We start from the raw sequence: 19,084 nt of genomic DNA, 5'->3' as shown, positions 1-19,084 counted from the left end.
TGCGCCACACTGCGCACTGACATTAAAACTATATCACGAACACTTTTGCTGAGTGGCTGTAAGTAGTAGTAAGTTTTTTTTACACAACCCTAACCTTGTGCCAAGCCTCACAAAATCTTGTCTAACTCGAGATTAGGGTTAGGTGTGACTGATAAGCACCACAATATGGATTTTTAGACAGCTCCTCAGGTGAGCTACTCTGTCTCCAACATTTGGGACATTGATTAATTATGGCACACCGTCGGTATTGTATTTATATATAAGCAGATGTAATTCCTTAATTCAAGTAGTGTTTCCCCACTAGTACCTCCGCGAGTCCGATTAGGATCCGAGCCTAAGCGGTAATCACCGGTGTCTACATGTAGTTATTCCTAACCCTGAGGTCCGAATGACCAACTGACCTCGCAGCCGGCTGCTTGCAGAACTACTGCTGCGTGTTATGAAGCTTGTGCGTTTTAACACCTTGTAAACTCCACATTATACCTAGTGACCTTTCCCCGCACTCCGAATCCGAATCCCGCGTTTATAAGCTCACGTACGTTCATAAGCTCTTATTTCTACTTCTGTTCTCACCAAATTCTCAATTGACACGTTTCTTTGTGTGTTTTATAGCTATGTCTGCTCATAGACTGCTCGCACGTTCTGTTTTTACGGCAATGTCAAAACCACGTTCTCCAACCTTTCATCTCGCTGCCGGGGCCTCCGGGGACTTAACCGCAACTCGAAGGCTTCATGCTACCGCGAATCACCTCAACCCAGCCGCTGCTGCTCGTTCAATAAACTATCCCATGTCACATGAAAAGATTGCATCGCCAGAGAATACGAAGCATTTTATCGACAACAAATTCACCGAGTCTCAAGCTAAAGTCTGGATCGATTTACATGATCCTGCTACGAACAACCTTGTTACTCGGGTTCCGCAATCGACAGATGCCGAATTGAAAGCAGCTGTTGACTCCGCCGAAAAAGCATTTCCAAAATGGAAGGCTACAAGTTTGTTAACAAGGCAACAGATCATGTTCAAGCTTGTTTCTTTGATTCGGCGAGACTGGGATAGGTTAGCAGCAAGCATCACCTTAGAACAAGGTAAAACTATGGTTGATGCAAGGGGAGATGTCTTGAGAGGTCTACAGGTTGCTGAAGTAAGTTCTTTGACTAAAAAATGAAACCTTGGCATATCATTCTGACAAGAACGCCATGTATATAGACTGCATGCGGTATCACTACCCAATTGACCGGTGAGGTTTTAGAAGTCAGCAAAGACATGGAAACCAGGAGCTATCGTGAGCCTCTGGGCATTGTCGCTGCTATTTGTCCTTTCAGTATGTTTTAAATGCCTTTTGCTGTTTTATTACACCTTCGTGGGGTTGACTAATGTGTTGGTTTGTAGATTTCCCTGCTATGTTTGTTACCTGTAGTTCTGTTCGATACTATGGTAGCTAATTTTTTATTAGGATCCCATTATGGTGTTTACCTCTGGCTGTTATAACTGGTAACTGCATGATCATGAAACCTTCGGAGAGAGAGTAAGTTCGGGTCCCAAGGCCAGCTTTCCGTAAAAGTAGCTAAATTTTCAAGTCCTGGTGCGGCAATGATAATTGCAGAGCTCGCTAGGGAAGCCGGACTTCCTGACGGTGTGCTGAACATTGTCCATGGTTCAGCAAAGACTGTTGACTTTATCATTGACGAACCTAGAATAAAGGCTATTAGCTTTGTTGGAAGTGACAAAGCCGGTCAATATATCTACTCTCGAGGCTCAGAGAAAGGTAAACGTGTGCAGGCCAATCTTGGAGCTAAAAACCACGCTGCGTAATACCCCTGGAAATCGCGTCTTATCAGCAAGTTTCTAATACGTTTTACAGAGTTATGCCCGATGCAAATAAGAATGCTACTATTAATGCAATTGTCGGTGCTGCTTTTGGTGCTGCAGGTCAACGTTGTATGGCCCTCTCAACCTTGGTCCTTGTCGGCGAAGCGCAGAGTTGGCTACCAGAAATAGTGGAGCAGGCGAAGAAGCTTAAAGTTGATGGCGGTTTTGAAGACGGTGCCGATTTAGGTCCCGTCATTTCTCCACATTCAAAACAGAGGATAGAGGGTTTGATCCAGAGCGCTGTTGACGAAGGTGCAACACTTTTGCTCGATGGAAGGGGGTATAAACCACCAAAATACCCCAACGGAAATTTTGTAGGTGATCATATTCTTTGGTTATTCCAAAAAAAGAAAGAAGAAAAAAACTCTTGGTTTTCTTTACTTGCTTTTTTGACTAACATGTGATTATCCAGATCGCCCCCACGATAATTTCAAATGTGAAGACCAATATGAAATGCTATCAAGAGGAAATATTCGGACCAGTGCTTGTCTGTTTAAATGTTGACACATTAGAAGATTCTATTGACCTGATCAACTCCAATAAATACGGAAATGGGGTAGCAATCTTCACCAATAGTGGAGCAACAGCAGCACGGTTTCAAAGAGACATAGAAGCTGGGCAAGTTGGAATAAATGTCCCAATCCCAGTCCCTCTTCCAATGTTCTCATTCACTGGAAACAAGGGTTCCATTGCGGGACAAGGGGGGAATTACTTCTATGGCAAAGCTGGACTCAACTTTTACACCCAGCTGAAGACTGTTACATCGTGAGAATACCTTGTTTAAGCTCTCTATACAGAACTAATATTTTTTCTTTCTTACAGATTGTGGAGAAGCGAGGATGCTATTGCGACCAAGGCCTCGACTGCCATGCCCACTCACTCCTAGAGGATTTTCTTTTGTCGGGGGGGGGAAACGGTGACCATCAGGAAAATACACATGTAACTAGTAATTTAAAGCTTTCATCTTAACTAGGTTTGATATATTAGCCGTCACTTGCCCTTGGTAAATGCTATCATAGACAGTTGGATGTTGAGGAGGACCTCAGCTAAACTGTAGCGGCCTTCTGAGGAATATGACATCTAGCCTTGTGATATATACAGTATATTATGTATCATACCCTCAACTTATTCAACAAATGTATGTACATACATGTACATGTAAGTTAGTACATATATCTATACTTATGATCTATAATTGGCATTACATCATCCAGACACAATGTTGTGCTGCACTTCGCTGTGATTTATCCCCTGCTGATGTTGAAACAATATGCAAGATTCTCTGTAGTGATCTTGGGTCCGCAATCTCAGCCCGCATAGATCGCATACAACCTTAAATAATGCCTTTGCTTGAACTTGCTATCTAAACACCACCGTTAAAACTTCTGATTGTTACGCCCTATTCTTACGGCACATGTACAGTAGATACTCTACTCTACCTACATGAGGTTTCCTTAGGTTGGGTATTTTAAATTAAAACCAAGAACACTAGAGTAACAAGAGCGACGTCGCTTAAGGGTGCATACTGCAAGTGACGATGGACTCAATCTTTCCAGTTCGTCGGGATTGCATCTTTGACAGTGATTGATAAGGCCTGTAACATAAAAACGGGATTTCTCGGGTTCTTTCGTTAAACAATATATGAAGTACATGTAGCTACTCTACATGTCACACGCATTTTCTTGGTCGAATGCTTCTCGCGAGATTCATATCATATTAGACCCTTAAACATGTCGATTTTCATCCATTTACGGAACACCCATGTGGTACAATGACAAGATGACATCTCGAAATCTGTCATCTCGGTGCCCGAGTACAGAGAGGTTCGGGGGCGGTGGGTTGGCGACGTACCTTATCAACCCTTGGCTCAAGATAAGGCGGCTCCGATCAAAACCCGAAGCTCCCATCTCATTATGTCTGCGATTCCAAGCTTGCTATTACCTGGTTTGCCCGAGAAAAAACATCGGTATCTATGCTCATTTTGCTTTATCGCATGTACAGACCGGGCATGTACGTACACTCAGCAGTAGCTATTATCTATTGATAAAATACCTTGCATCAGCCAAGCCGAGAACTTGATTATCCCCCTCTCCAAGTAATAGGATCTGATGAGATCTCACATGGTTCTTCGTCTGATTGTGCCATTTTAGGCCCCTAGAATTATGTTTGTTTATTTACCCCCTCGCCTTTATAGACTCTTTGTAATTGCTTTCTCTACATACTTAGTAGCGCTATCCGCCTCTTTTTTGTGGCCTGTTGTTCTGGTTTCCGCGTCTAATACTCTCTAACCCTTCCAATATCTCGCCCACCTCCTTGTTGACTCTGCGCACCCATCAAACAAACCTACCGCTAGTTTACCTCTTGATAACAAATAAAAGAAGAGAGTTATACAGATACGATACGATGACAGAAACCGTTTCTCATGGCCGTGGAGGTATACAAGTCTCGCTTCCAACCGCTGGCTTTTGCGCGACGTCATAGTTTGGACCTCAAGTAGAAGGACCGATGCTGACACAGAGGTCCATGGAATCTAGGACAAGGGAATATTGGCCCCGATCAAACAGAATATACTGACGGGGCTATCCGCCGCGCTGGAGACCCGGCTGCTTCTGGCGCTGCGTATTCTGGGGGAGTAAGTCTGTCCGATACCGCCCTGCGAGATACTAGAGCTGATACCTTGATAGAGAGGTGGAGCTGGAAATATAGGATCCCCCCGCCAGGAAGCTGTGGCTACTGGTCGTGACGACGATATTATTCCTGATGCGGCAAGATTAAGTGTTAATCCCGAAGAAGCGCATCACACTGGGGTGTGTCCCTTTTTGTTTTTGTCCTAGATATCTACCTGTGAAATTTGTGAAACTAATTCTTGCCATAGAGGGGTGGCGAGGGGAATGTTATAACGCCTAAGACTAAGGCAAATCCCCACGAAGGTCTTGCGGAGAAGCTTAAGAGGATGCTCTTAAGCTTCGGAAGGAAGCGATCGACTTAGCTAGTGCTCATGAGATATGAGTACGTAATAAGCGAGGTAGGGATACAGGCTCAAATGTTTTTTTGGTGGTCGCTTGTTTGTGTTCGTCTTTGATGCGTAATGGTCTAATAGGTATCTGTTTGTCATGTTTGTTGCGTCTGTCGCTGTAGCTGTAATTCTTTATTGGAGGGCATAAGTATCTCCCTGTTTTATAATAAGCATATGTTTGTATCGCCTGTATGTAATTAAATGACCCTATGTTTATTTTTTTTAAAAAAAAAAAAATCTCCAGGAGCAATCTGACCGCCGGCTACACACACTGTCATTTCCATTGAGGTTGGGATAGACCCTACTCATGTTGACAATCGGAAAAACATGGTACACTTCACTTGCGGGCTGAAACACGGTGAACTTATAGTACAAAGAACGGCCGTGAGAAAAAGAAAGTAGTTTCGCATTTTTAACCTCTTATTTTGCGCCAACTGACAAAAGTATTATGGAACAAGACCTGACGATTCCCCTTAATTAATTATAGTACAAATCGAACCTTACTGACAACTAACGTCAACCCAACCCCAACGGAAACGGCAGTACTACATACATGTAATGGACCATAACGACTTCTAGGCGGTTATTTTTAACAGTGCTCTATTTACTATATTTGTTGTCAGACCCTTTTTTCACAGCTACATGCACGCATGTAGTCTTGTGTATAGAGTATTTTGATACATACTCTACATAATCTTGTATGCGGGAACGATACCAAACCAAATACCTATATACATTGTATCTACATGTAGCTCTACGTATCTATTGGGGACAGAACCGAAGGATGGATATATGTACCGGGCCATTTACAGTTTCCTCAGACCTAGGTAAAACTTTTCAGACCGATCATACATACTCTACACTTGCTATAAATATATAGTACATTTCTAGATAGTCTCGTGCCCAACCTGTGTCTCTAGATTCTAATTCTCGACCTTGATTGTACAGTCGCGTGCATCAAGTTCTCGCCGTTTGGGCAATGATCTTTCAACGCCGAGTGATAGCAACCATCAATGCCCACGCGCAACCCCCATCCGCCACGATCCCATAATGATTTCTGCAAAACCTTCGAGATATGACAAGAGGCAAGCTGTTATTGCGCTCCACAATACAGGCCGAACTGCTGCCCAAATCCATAGAGATACTGGCTATCCAGTGAGAACTGTTCTTGATACCATCGTCAATCAAGCCAAGCGAGGTCACACCCATGAACTACCCCGCACTGGGCGACCACCTACCCTCAGCACATGGGAGAAAAAGAGAATAGTAAAGGTTGTAGAGAATGAGCTGAGCTCTTCTCTAGTTAAAATAAAAGAGTTAGCGGGACTCAATTGCTGTTGTAACACGATCAGGAGGTTCCTAAAAACGGAAAAGTTCAAGTTAATACTCCACGTCAAACGGCCCAAGCCATGGATGAGACCAGGTCACCCTATGCAGAGAATGCAGTGGTGTAGTAGGAGGCAGCATTGGCTTGTGGGCGAATGGAGAAAAAGGGTGTGGACAGATGAGTGTAAGATTGGGTACGATCCTAACCCAGCTGGTCAAAAGGTTCGATATCATCCTGGGGAGCAGCTCAACGAAAAACACCTAAACCAACGTTTAAGAGCGGTCGCACTACGATTCAAGTCTGGGGTGCATTCCAGTACGGCTCTAGGTGCAATCTAGTACTAGTGCGAAAACGCAATGCCTCAGAACGAACTACGCCTAAAAACAAATTGGGCATGAATACGAAACAGTTCTGTGAGGAAATTATTGAGAGCAATTTGGCTCCTTATTGGCGGTCTTTAGAAGACCCGGAAGGCTCTTATCTTATTGAAGATAATCTAAAGGTTCATCAGAATAAGCTATCAAAAGAGTATAGGGCAGCATATGGGATTAAGAAGGATGGTTGGCCTGCTGGATCACCAGATCTCAACCCAATTGAGAATGTTAAAAAGTGCACTCAAAAAGCGGTGGAGTTCTAGAGAGAGAAGACCCCATAGTGCACATGAACTTTTTATTGCTGCACAAGAAGAGTGGGAGGCATTGTCTCAATCAAAGCTAGATAAATTAGTAGACTCCTTGCCATCAAGGGTTGAGGCCTGTCTCAAAGCCAATGGGGGACACACTAAATGGTAGTCACAAAATTGTTTTCTTTATATTCTACTTAACTCTACTATGTATTCTCTATTAAACACCTTCACTCGTGGTTGAGTAACGAGGGCGTCGTGGTTGTTGTTACGCTCGTGAACGATCGTGAACGGCGAGAACTTGATGCACGCGACTGTACATGTAGTCTCACATGTGAATCCTCGGTCGCAACGAGTGCTTGAATGTGATGCTAGGTGGTCACTGCCAAGGACAGATTGCTCCAACTAACTGCATGTGTAAAGTATATTACCTGAGCTTCAACGCTGACATGGTCAACTCCCCGTCTTCTCTCTTCAAGTTCAAACGATTACCTCAAATTACATACAAGCCCTCAGCGTAACATAATGCCACCCTCAATCACATCCGAAAAGATTACACTTACCTATCCTATATTCTGCGCCGCCTTTGTTGATGAAGCCCGGCTTCTTGTTGGTGGTGGTGGAGGGGAGGGGAGAAGCGGTGTAGGCAATAAGATTGTCCGTGTTCCTTTCTAGATTATCTGAAGCGTTATTCGTTTTGACAACCTTCATGTATCTGGTTGCTGATTATGCCGACAGACTCTTCTTGATGTTTCTGAACCCCCTACTGTGAAAAAATCTCCAACCGATGTATCGATCAAGGTGTTAGCGGAAATAGAACTCAGCAAACAAGAAGACGCTGTTATGTCACTTGCTGTGGTTCCCAAAAATTCGTCTTTATCACCATCAGAAGAGAAATCTCACCAGTCAAAGAAGCGGAAAACGGTCCCACCCAATGACCCATCAACGAATACGAGCGAAACACACGAGACAACATTAGATGAGTGTGAGGAAAGAAGCTGGTTGGCGTTGGCCGGTATCAATTCATCAGAAAGTGCGCAGCAAGCGGGGAAAAATGACCATTTTCGCGTTTTCAGAGTGTCCGCCGAGACTCCCGACTCGGCATCTATCTCTCTTGCTTCACAACATGAGTTTTTTAGCTCTACTGTTGATGTCGGAAGCTATCAAAGATTGATACGTACGAATGGTTCAGTAGCTGCAATCGGTAGTGGTGCTGGGCTAGTAAGCAAAGCAGCGTCGGAAGTTGTGATTCTCGATACCCCTAGCCTAGACATAAAGAGACGGATACGGCTGCCTGGGAAAGAAGAGTGCGCAGATCTAGACTTATCTGCGGGTGGGCTTGTAGTGTATTGCACTGCGAAGGAGATTTTCGTTACATCTACTATAGGGAAAGATGGTGGTGAACCCCCCCGAAAGATTACTTGGCAGTCGTCTACCTCAATGAAAGGAAGCCTCCGCTCTGTGCGTTTCTGTGGTCCAGAGTGCATTGTAGCAGTCTTGAACCATCCTGCGCGCACTGGCTCAGAGCTTCTCCTTATCGACATCACCGGCAGCGGCAAATGTCTTGCACGAAAAAATCTTCATAAAAATGTTAAAGCTGCGACTGCAATGGATGCGATCTCACTCGGGCCCCATCAAACTATTGTTTCCATTGCTGGTGCAGATCAAAGCGTTGAGGTTCTCGTTGTCGAGAACTATAAGATTGCAACAGTCAAAACATTCCGCGAAGTACACCCTTTCCAGATTACAAAAGTTGCATTTTCCCCCGTTCCTGTTGCCCACGAACATATACAGCTTGCAAGCACGTCTATAGCCAACACGGTTGTCGTTTTCACACTTCCACTTGTCTCAGGACACAACGGGCATCGCAGTCTCCTCCGGGGGAGCTCTATAGTAAAACAGACCTTCCTCTCAGTTTTCCTATCTTTGATAGGAGTCGTTATATTTGCTGTTGTTTTGCAGCTTATGTTTGAAGCGCGTGCTGGGTTGCCACTGCCAATGGAACGAAATGCTATCTTGTCGAGATTTAATGAGGTTCTCGGAGCGAAGACGGCAGAGACCGCAATGCCAGAAGTTGAAGAGCCATTTATGGTTTTGAAAGAGGTTGAAAACGGCGACGATAACTTAGTCGATATTGTCGATGATGTTTCTGGTGCATACTGTTCAAGAGGTAGTCTCGGAGAGCCCTATTACTGAGGTTGACTGATTGAACGGGTTTTGGATAATTCATTCTTTTTTAAACCCTTTCCCTTGCCTTTATTTGATTACATGTACGTAGATTATGGGCCCCTAACAAAAGATGTATATTATTTTGTCTAATGCCAATTGAGGAGTCACCAGAGTTATGTAATTTTTGGCTTATCATCATCGACTGTACAGTTGTAGACATACTATTAAGGCAATAACCTTTTTGGCTTCGATATCTTACCGTCGAACCACACAAAATCATAGCCTTGGAATAGCCTTCTGAATACAGTAAGGTTCAAATAAGATGAAATAAGGCTTAAAAAAAGGATTTTTGTACTGATAAGACTATTGCGAGCCTACATTCTAGATACATAAGGTACATATCCACATCTTACATGTACATACCCACACGTACCTTCGGTGTTAGGATTTTCAACCTATCTCGTCTTATTTCCGCATGACTTTTAACTACAGAACTAAAAGTATTGACACCTCCTCGTACAACCATCATCGAGCAGATAGAATTAGCATTTGTGTGATCTCCAGCTTTTGCGAAATGAACTCTGTACGAGGTGATTCTACACTGGAAACTACATATAGATCTTAACCATCTCCGTTTACCGAGAATAAATGAAATATATTGGATCTGGAAGGCCTCCGCTAAGACCGCTTTTTTTTTTTTTTTTGGGGGGGGGGGGGGGGGCGGTTTGAGCTGTAACTACAGATAGTTTTCTCCTATCTCCACAAGACATGTCGCCAACCCACTATTTCAGATCTTTCTTTCATGAGGTTCGTTTAAATATTTATATGCTGCTTGCCCCCCTGGTTGCGGTTGCGGTCAAATTTTAGCTATTTTCGTTAAATAAGTAATGACCCGTACGAGGTAGAGTATTCCTGTTAATTGATAACTATTTATACATGTCCGAAACCTTTGGGGGAAGGACCAAGGCGGATCTATCATTCCGCTTGTAAAAATCCACCAACTGCACACCTCACTGCTGTAAGTAGACTACCCAGTAAGTAGAGGGTTAAGAGTAGAGAAGACTTACAGCGCTTGCACACTTCTCCGGCGCATCCTCATGTACAAAGTGCCCTACCTCAGGTAGCACAAGTAGTTGATACTTTCCCTGCATTTGTCCTATCATGAGCTCTCGATCAAGTCTATCAGTGCCTGCCAACACTAATAGCTTTCCTCCCCGCGCTTCTAAAAACTTCTTACTCAATCCTACGAACCAGCCTTCCCAGAATGGCTGGGTTGCTCCTAGGTCGGTACGCCAGCGCCATGGCTTAGGGCTGGCGGGTTCTGCCTCGATAAGGAGTGCTGGGACCGAGATACGCGCAGAGGTTTGGTTGCGTATTGTGCGGGAACGGGTGCTAGAACGGGGGAAATCACCGGGTTAACCCGTATTTATCTTGTATTGTGGGTGAGGGGTTACTCACTGCCATTCGATGCCCTGTGCCATTGATGAAAATCCCAATGGCCTAGTAGAAAGGTATGTTTGCATACTCTGCAGCGCATCAATTGCGCTCCCTTCAACCACATCCAGCACTGCATATCCCAACACTCTCTCGCCTAGGGCAAAGCTCTTTGCAACCTCGGCCACTACAGCTCCACCGAGAGAATGGCCAACTAGTATGAGGTCTGGAATCTTATCCCATCCACAGCGCACTCTACAGAGGTTAACGATAGATACAAGGTCCCCTGAAAGTGTTGAGAGAGATAAGTCTTCGTCCTTAGTTGTTTTCGTCTCGCCATGGCCACGGGCGTCGAAAGAAAGGATACCAGCAGAGGGAAGGAGTGACCGAATGGAGGATGCTAGAAGTGCGAATGAAAGGCCGGATGAGCCAGCACCATGGTGAGTTACAAAGAGAGGACCAGAGGGAAGCGGGGGAGTGATATAGGCATGGTAGGTGCAGTCGGTAGAAGGGGAGTGAAGATATAGCTTCTGGGAGAAGTAGGAACTCCAGGCGAGTGGCTCGAAAGTTGTTGACTTTCGTTTAGGCCTGTAAGATAGCGTGTTAGCTCTGAGATCCTAGAAGCTAGGGTGGAACACACAGTTCAGGTCTTGTGAACAGGCCAGGACGTATGGTTGATGTGGATGAAGCAGAGGAAGCGGAGGAAGAGTCGTCGTTTATTGGTGATGATGGGACTTCACCGCGGAATGCATCGTAACCTAACGCAGCATCTTCTTCGGCTTCATCAAACATTGAGAGATGCGGTGGCGGGGCATTCCGAGGCATCGGAGGCTCGAGGGGGAGATTTGCGAGCTTTGCTTTGAGGAATGAGCGTTGAAAGTCACTCATGGCGGTAGAGCCAGGTACATCTGAAGGTTGTATTTTTTGTTATTATATCACATCCAGGAGGGAGTAGTAGTTGTTATATTGATAATCCACCCCAGAGATCTAGAGTAGGGTTCTGTGTAGTGCAAAAGATGCCTTAGAGTGGGGCATGTAGTTTGAGTCTCTGTTATCACGGTCTGAAACCCCCAAGCAGCGCTATAGGTGGTAGGTTGCCGTCGGAGTAGCCCACTGTGGATTCTGAATTCACGATAGCAAAGATTGCGAGGGATAATCAATGGTTATATAACACGCATGGAAAAAATAGCGCCTACTCTTTTTTTTTTTAAGGGGAAAAAAAGAAAGAAAAAAACTTAATACGACTCATAAACATGGCAGATACAATATTATAAGTAGTACTTCTGACGCTGTGGGGATCATACAGTGCCACTTTGCTGTTGTCCAAGACATGGGTTGTGGGGCATTACAGGGGCCAAATTCATAAACTCTCAACTACAGCCATGAACTCCAGGGGACTTGGGGTGGGGGAAACAAGTACATGTATGTAAAAAGAACTTGGGGGCTCAATATGCATGCGTATGTTTCAATACTAAATAGGGTCCCTCTACTGTCTTCACCCTGCCTGCACTCACTGCGATTTCCTCTCATGATCCTTTCCGTCTGTATCGTCTTCGTTCGCGGCCACAATGATGTACCCTATCAGAACAATATTTGCAACCACAGCTGCGGTGGCTGCCGCTAGAGTGCTGCTGCTTGAGCGGTCTTGTATATATTAGCATCTTAAAGCTCTATGAGGGGCCTAAACAGTACCTTTAAAGATTGTGTTTATAGTAAGAAAGTAAGAACTCAAAGGAAAAACAATCATGGCAAATGTGAACATGAGAAGTTTCACAAGCACGGATCTAGAAGTGTCAGTACGAACATCGTGATGTTTTGTTCTTGTTCTTGTTTTTACTTTACATACCTAGGCACAGCGGAGGCAGCTGTAACGTTCTTATTCGCAGCAGCAACTGATACCGGATTGCTGGGGACATCTTCGCTCTTGATAGAGTCCTTTTCTGTCTTGACAGGGCGTCTGGTGGCCATGAATGATGATAATGGTAAACGTTAGTTGTAGTGATAGCTGAGCAGTGAAAAGTAGCGCGAGTGGTTTTTGTTGTCCTGTGAGCTCAGTTCACTTGATCCCAACGTTTTAGTATTCCCTTTCTTCTTCGAACGGTTTATTATATACTCTTTCCAATTCTTTTAGTCCTAGTTGTCTTCTTCAATTGATCTTGGACGTTCGGCATCTAGGGACTTAGGCAACTGTACGCGTTCAACTTTGCGCTTTACCTAGTTGGGAGTTAATTGTCCCGCGAAAAGATATCTTGGCGTCGCGTTCTTTTGCTTTTTCTGGGCGCGACTTTGCACTTCACGTCAAAACCCCAAAACACGGTTTGGAAGGTTTTCTTTTCCCTGGCTTTGCTCGGGTCTGCCTCTAGCGGCAGTGCTTGTTGACTCTGTTTCTGTCTTCTGCCCCCATACTCCTAGATACCTGAATATCTCATTTGGGCATTATCATAATCAATCACCACTGGCACTTTCGTCTTTTTCTTGCGCTTCTTTATCTCTATCTTTGCCCTCTCTGCTCTCATCTCTGCCTCTTTATATCTATTTCCACTCCACTAACACCATCCGCCGCCTCTATTAACAGTGCCACTATCATGGCTTCGTCTCTTGCCAGACCCTCTCCATTTGACTCCTCCGCTGCTTCGACCCCTAAACGGCGAAAGTTTTCACAACCCCCGAAGTCATTCGATTCAGATGACGACAGCGGAGATGACCTCTTTTCTAATGAAGTGGCTACCCTCCCTCTCAATTCCTCATTCTACAATAAGATTCCTGAATCAGACCCTATACTTGGTTCATCCCCACCACTCAGCACACAAGCCACACAGCTTCTTCAACCAACTCTTGATGGAAGACCTTCAATACCTCAACCCCCTGTCGTCCAAGTCGCTGCATCCTCCCCATTTAGGAACATAGTATCTTCTCCGCCACGCGTAGTACAGGTTCGCCAGTCTCCCCTGAAAAGCTCCTCAATTATCCAGGCAGATGGCAGCGTGAAGCCATTTGATTTTTATCCCAATGGAAGGAAGACAGATCTCACGGATGAAGGGCCACAGTATATCGGAGTCTCATCAGACGATGGTTCTGATCATGACATCAAACCAACATTCCTCAAAAGTTCTCTTTCGAGTAAACCTGTACCGTCTGTGAGCTCTATGAGGGATCGTAGGGATAACGCGGCGGACGTTGTGAGAATTCAAGAGACACCGCCTGTGCAGTCTGCGTTTAAATCCGCAATGTCTAAGTTTGCATTTAATGGGTCTGCGCCGCCGCAGGCGCCTTTCAAACGATTGGACTCTATAACCAAAAAGCCACCAATCACGTACTCTTCCGGGGGCGGAAATATTGCTGGTGCACGACCTAAACTTCAACGTCATCCAGATCGCGCAAAGCCGTTGATGGATGTTTCAATTGAGGAAATTCAGAATATAGAGCACAGGAAAGTGGTTCAACGAATGGCAACGATTCTTCCCGATAGGTCGATTTCTACGCTTTTGAGTGCCCTGATTGAAAAAGAAGGAGACTTTGACAATGCGATAGAGTACCTGACCAGTGATGATGGGACGGTGGATCTTACTCTATCCGGCGATGAAAAACCAAAGCGGGGAATGGCTCAGATTAAGACCTCGAACCGTGCCGCGAGGGTTCCCAGAATGGGAATCAAGGATAAATGGTCGTCTACACAAGCGCAGCCCATCCTCTCGTCTCCTCCTGCACCGCCAGCGAAAACCAAGAGACGCCTTGTCAGGGGTTCCGGTAGGAATTCAAGAGATAAATCTTCTTCACCACCTGCGCCTACATTCACCATCAGTGACGACGATTCTGACTCGGCAGCTGAGGCTGCCGCGGATTCAGATGGTGAAAGAGAGCTCGAGAGAAAAGTGTTGAAGTACATCAATGAGTGTACCGTCAAGGAGCTATCGGATATCGCAGCTACCACTGAGGAGATCGCAGAAGTTGTGTTGTCCCAAAAACCGTTCAGATCACTCGACGAGGTTCGAGAAGTTTCCAGTGATACTACTACAAAACCTAAGGCAAAAGGAAAGGGTGCGCCAAGGGGTGCCAGAACGCGAGCAATTGGAGACAAAGTTGTCGATGTGTGTTTAGAAACCTGGAGAGGATATGAGGCGGTGGATTCGCTCATTGCAAGGGTAGAAGAATTGGGAAAGCCAATCGCAGAATCCATCAAAAAGTGGGGCGTCGATGTATTTGGGGGAAATAGTGATAATCCTGCAGGGGAACTGGATATGACTGACATTAAAATTGATTCAAGGGCTGAATCGCTGAAGGATTCTGCTATTGGAACACCTACAGATGCTGGAAGCTCTGATATAGTAATGATAGATGATGGGGATGAGGTTATCAGGAATAAGAGGGAACACCAGGCGGGTCAATTTTTTAAGAACCAGCCAAAACACCTCGGCGAAGGCGTTGTTTTGAAGGATTATCAACTTGTAGGTGTCAATTGGCTGAGTCTCCTATACGAAAGGAAATTGAGCTGCATTTTAGCAGACGAGATGGGTAAGATCTTTTGACCATGGGGCTATGGCGGAGTTGCTAACACCAAGCCAAGGTCTTGGGAAGACTTGTCAAGTTATTTCATTTCTAGCACATTTGTTGGAAAAGGGTATCCAAGGCCCTCATCTCGTCGTTGTGCCTTCATCTACATTAGGTATGCCCTCGTCATTGTTGTTCTAGTCAACGAGACCGAAAAATGTCTCTAATCGTATTTATAGAGAATTGGCTACGTGAATTTCAGAACTTTTGTCCATTGTTGAGGGTAGAGCCTTACTACGGATCCCAGAAAGAACGAGCAGAGATGCGAATGGACCTGACCAGAGATCGTGGCTGGAATGTACTTGTCACAACCTATCAGCTTGCAACTGGTGACAAGCTTGACAAGAAGTTTTTGAAAGACCAAGCATTCAACGTGTGTGTCTACGATGAAGGGCATCTCCTTAAAAACAGTTCTTCTAATCGTTACGATGCCCTTATGCGCCTGCCTGCCAACTTCCGGCTCTTATTGACAGGAACGCCTCTTCAGAACAATCTTCAGGAACTGGCTTCTTTGCTTGCCTTTATTCTTCCAGAGGTTTTCAGTGAGAAGAGGGAGGACTTGGCTAGCATTTTCAAATACAAGGCAAAAACTACGGATGACGATGAAAGTAATAGTGCATTGTTATCTGCGCAGAGGATTAAACGGGCGAGGGCAATGATGACTCCGTTCGTATTGCGGAGGAAGAAGGCACAGGTATGCAATTCTTATCATAACAGTTTTTACATGAATTGACGTTCCCTTCAGGTTTTGAAACATTTACCAGCCAAGACCAACCGCGTTGAATACTGTCCTTTGAACCCTACTCAAAATAGTATTTATGTTGAACACATAACTACCGCTAAAGAGGCCATTGAAGCCCGGGCTGCCGGGAAAAAAGGATCCAAGTCTACTTCTAATCTAATGATGCAGCTCCGGAAGGCTGCTATCCATCCTCTCCTCTTCCGCAAGATTTACACCGACGAGAAAATAAAAAAAATGTCTCATGAAATCTTGAAAGAGGAAGTTTATCGTTCTAGCGAACAGCAGTACATTCTTGAGGATATGGAGGTCATGAATGACTTTGAACTCAATCGCTTATGTACTAATTTCCCTAAGACAATTGGAAAACACGCCTTGCAGGAGCAGGAATGGATGCAAAGTGGTAAGGTGGAACAGTTGAAGGCGATGTTGATTGAATTCAAAAAGAAAGAAGATCGTGTTCTACTCTTCAGCCAGTTTACACAAATGCTAGATATCCTAGAGCTAGTGCTCACGAGTCTAGACGTGGGCTTTTTGAGGATAGATGGATCGACCCCTGTGGATGCCAGACAAGATTTAATTGATCAGTATCATGAGGAGGACGATATTATGGTCTTCTTGCTCTCGACAAAAGCGGGTGGTTTTGGGATTAATTTGGCATGTGCGAATAAAGTTGTCATCTTCGATAGTAGCTTCAATCCTCATGACGATGCGCAAGCTGCTGACCGAGCTCATCGTGTTGGGCAAAAACGAGAAGTTGAGGTCATTAGGTAAGTTGTATCCAATTTCATGTTGTATCCAATTTCATGTTGAACTTTGAATCTGACAAACAACAGACTTGTAACAAAAAATACAATCGAAGAACAAATACTTGCGTTAGCAAACACTAAGCTTGCACTCGATCGAGGGATATCTGAGGATGCATTGGAGGGAAAGGCAGAGGAATTGGTAGCAAAAATGTTACTGCAGAGCACAAGTGAGAATACTAAGGACCTCGAAGTTAGCGATAAATGATTTTTACAAACTCGATTTCTCCGCAATCTACCTTATTATGCGGTATCAGTATAGACGAGCCTCTTCCCTATTGGCTCCTTGTTTATTTCTTTACTTTTGGATTTATTAGATTTATTATCACTTTTTTCTCTCTTTTTTCTTTCCCTTTTTTTTCTTTCATTTTTCCTTTCCTTCTTTCTAGGAAGAAACGGGAGTAGAAGCATCCAACATAAGAAGACATTGTTGAGACGGAGCGTAAAAAAGGTCTTTTTCTTCTTTTTTTCTTTTTTTTTTTTCGCAGAAATAAAGTAATGTCGATCATGTCGAGGTGGCGTTTCTGAAGCTTCTAGTTTATTTGGTTGTATTTGTATTGTATTCTACATTATATTTCATCTTTTCTTTCTTAATGTTGTGCTATACCAGCTCTACATGTTATCTAGAAGGATGGCCCCCGGGACTATTGTTCCGAATGAATAGAATGAACATGATGACCCTATACCTAATGTATGCTTACTGTAACATAAAAGACGGATTAGAAACCGGCCCAGCATAGGGAGACATTAACTTTCAACAAGATGAGGGGAAAGGTTCCACAGTTAAAGAGCGTATTTCTAAATACATGTAGTATGCGGACCTTACAAGGCTGCATACATGTAATTGAATTGCAATTTCTTGAATCACGTTCATGATTTATCACTCGAAAAATGGGAGACACGGCCTGATTGAATATAGTATTTAAAAGGCATCGCTTTGATTTGCTTGAGTAGGATTGTGTATAGTCCATATCTAGATATTAAAAGGTAGGGGCATCTCGAGGCTTCTGCCTGCCTTGAGCGGCCTATGCTTCCTAGACCGTACCACCCGAACCACTCTAGATTAATATTCAGCCTTCCGTGATGATGGACCAAAGATAATCACCCTTTCAAATTGATTCGCCGCTACCGTAAACCCTTTGAGCCTAGATAGTGATATGGACTGATAACTGGCTTTCTGTTAGTACTGAATCCCGTACTGCTCTCATAGTGAATCATCCTAGTTTTTCTTCTTTCGTAGCAAGGTGATGAATACCAAAATTATACTAGCTCCTAAAATCAAATAGTATTACTTTCATACTCCTAGTACTTTGTTGTTATTGTTGTTGGGGAAGGGGAGGCACCATAGCAAAAACATCCCCAATTTTTCGTATCATTAAAATTATCAGTTATCTTCATTTTTAGCGGTGTGCTTCCAAGAATGAGTGCTGTGGGAGACTAGGCCGCAAAGATTGCCTTCACAGACAAAAATCTAATCTCACTCCGTGAAGAACCTTGTTTGGTTGTAAATGCACCGCCCGCAGCCCATAAGCAGCTAAATTTACTAAATACCACCGCGCCATCGTGGGCCGAACATGCATGTCCCCGGAACTACGGGGCGCACGATCGAGGGGGTTATCTTCCCATCAAGTCGCAGGGAATCCCAGGGACCAAGCTCTCGATTAGATCTAGATTGGAAGATCCCTGGGATTTCAGTGTATGAAAGAGGTGTGTACGCATTTTCCCGGGAGTCTGCAAGCCGCAGTGTCCGCGGTCAGTAAGTCCTTCGATATTGAGAAACTCGACGATCACCTCACACGGACAATGTCTCTCTCTCTCTCTCTCTGTGTGTGTGTATGTGTGGAGGAAGGAGGGGGGGGGGGGGGTGTGCGGGGGTAAATCCTGGAGAGGAATCTAAACCTTCAGCTGAAGAGAATACAAAAGGGAGCGATGGCTATCGATATCGGCTGTGATAAAAATGTCACGTTCCCCTCGCATAACTCCCCAGAGATGGAGACTAAATGGGGCCGGCCGCCAATCAATATTGTAATATAGGACAAACAGAGGGGGGGCATGTACAACGAAACAAGGGAATTAGAAATGGGGTGGGGCAACTTAAGGGAAATAGAGGACAAATTGCATAGAGGAGAGAAAAAAGAACCAGTTAAAAGGCAGGAATATTTCGTAACACATTTCAGTTTGTGTTATTTCTTTATTTCATTTTTATTTTATTTTGTGGGTTTGGATTTGTCAGATATTGACATAACCTCTGGCCGCGGGTTACATACAATTAATGAAGTAATCAATCAATCAAATGTAGGGAATTAGGGATAAACACAATGTTTGATGCGAGTGATATCCTGTGCTTCATATCCATAAGTGTCTCGTGATGCACAACAATGCACACAAACCTAGCAGGTTTTTATTAACTTAGTCCAATTTTATGCGGTGAAACAAGTTGCCCCCCCGCCTGTTTTCGGGACCTGGGCTTTTAGATAGGTTAGGGGGACTTGAATGCTTCACAATTGTTACTTATACATATATACCTCTTAGAGATTATAGTTTTTTTTGTGG

General features: G+C 44.3%; 6 protein-coding genes across 6 annotated transcripts; 4 read left to right on the top strand and 2 right to left on the bottom strand.

Annotated features, from left to right (window-relative positions):
- Nucleotides 1–439: 439 nt before the first annotated feature.
- Nucleotides 440–2,756, top strand: LAJ45_11312 (uncharacterized protein; the record flags this gene model as incomplete). Its single annotated transcript, XM_046120821.1, has 10 exons — nt 440–465; nt 531–535; nt 613–1,142; nt 1,208–1,322; nt 1,391–1,403; nt 1,455–1,526; nt 1,579–1,809; nt 1,863–2,184; nt 2,283–2,635; nt 2,693–2,756. 10 exons carry the CDS (start codon nt 440–442, stop codon nt 2,754–2,756), a joined length of 1,731 nt encoding a protein of 576 aa, XP_045966022.1.
- A 1,517-nt stretch (nt 2,757–4,273) lies between these two features.
- Nucleotides 4,274–4,859, top strand: LAJ45_11311 (uncharacterized protein; the record flags this gene model as incomplete). Its single annotated transcript, XM_046120820.1, has 4 exons — nt 4,274–4,304; nt 4,405–4,502; nt 4,555–4,677; nt 4,746–4,859. 4 exons carry the CDS (start codon nt 4,274–4,276, stop codon nt 4,857–4,859), a joined length of 366 nt encoding a protein of 121 aa, XP_045966021.1.
- Nucleotides 4,860–7,360: 2,501 nt separating this feature from the next.
- LAJ45_11310 (uncharacterized protein) lies at nt 7,361–9,031 on the top strand (the record flags this gene model as incomplete). The annotated part of the gene is made up of 2 exons (XM_046120819.1): nt 7,361–7,492; nt 7,574–9,031. 2 exons carry the CDS (start codon nt 7,361–7,363, stop codon nt 9,029–9,031), a joined length of 1,590 nt encoding a protein of 529 aa, XP_045966020.1.
- An 899-nt stretch (nt 9,032–9,930) lies between these two features.
- On the bottom strand, nt 9,931–11,326 carry LAJ45_11309 (uncharacterized protein; the record flags this gene model as incomplete). The annotated part of the gene is made up of 4 exons (XM_046120818.1): nt 9,931–10,005; nt 10,072–10,396; nt 10,463–11,026; nt 11,079–11,326. The coding sequence occupies 4 exons, from the start codon at nt 11,324–11,326 to the stop codon at nt 9,931–9,933; spliced, it is 1,212 nt and encodes a 403-aa protein (XP_045966019.1).
- A 622-nt stretch (nt 11,327–11,948) lies between these two features.
- On the bottom strand, nt 11,949–12,406 carry LAJ45_11308 (uncharacterized protein; the record flags this gene model as incomplete). The annotated part of the gene is made up of 3 exons (XM_046120817.1): nt 11,949–12,082; nt 12,131–12,222; nt 12,285–12,406. 3 exons carry the CDS (start codon nt 12,404–12,406, stop codon nt 11,949–11,951), a joined length of 348 nt encoding a protein of 115 aa, XP_045966018.1.
- A 617-nt stretch (nt 12,407–13,023) lies between these two features.
- On the top strand, nt 13,024–16,739 carry LAJ45_11307 (uncharacterized protein; the record flags this gene model as incomplete). The annotated part of the gene is made up of 5 exons (XM_046120816.1): nt 13,024–14,950; nt 15,003–15,101; nt 15,166–15,680; nt 15,732–16,495; nt 16,562–16,739. The coding sequence occupies 5 exons, from the start codon at nt 13,024–13,026 to the stop codon at nt 16,737–16,739; spliced, it is 3,483 nt and encodes a 1,160-aa protein (XP_045966017.1).
- Nucleotides 16,740–19,084: the final 2,345 nt, after the last annotated feature.

The sequence above is a fragment of the Morchella importuna genome, assembly GCF_003444635.1.
Source record: "Morchella importuna strain M04M26 chromosome Unknown Morimp01GS062, whole genome shotgun sequence".
In the NCBI taxonomy this organism is placed as follows: Eukaryota; Fungi; Ascomycota; class Pezizomycetes; order Pezizales; family Morchellaceae; genus Morchella; species Morchella importuna.
Note: the sequence above shows the minus strand (reverse complement) of the source record. Positions and strands in the feature narration are given on the sequence as shown.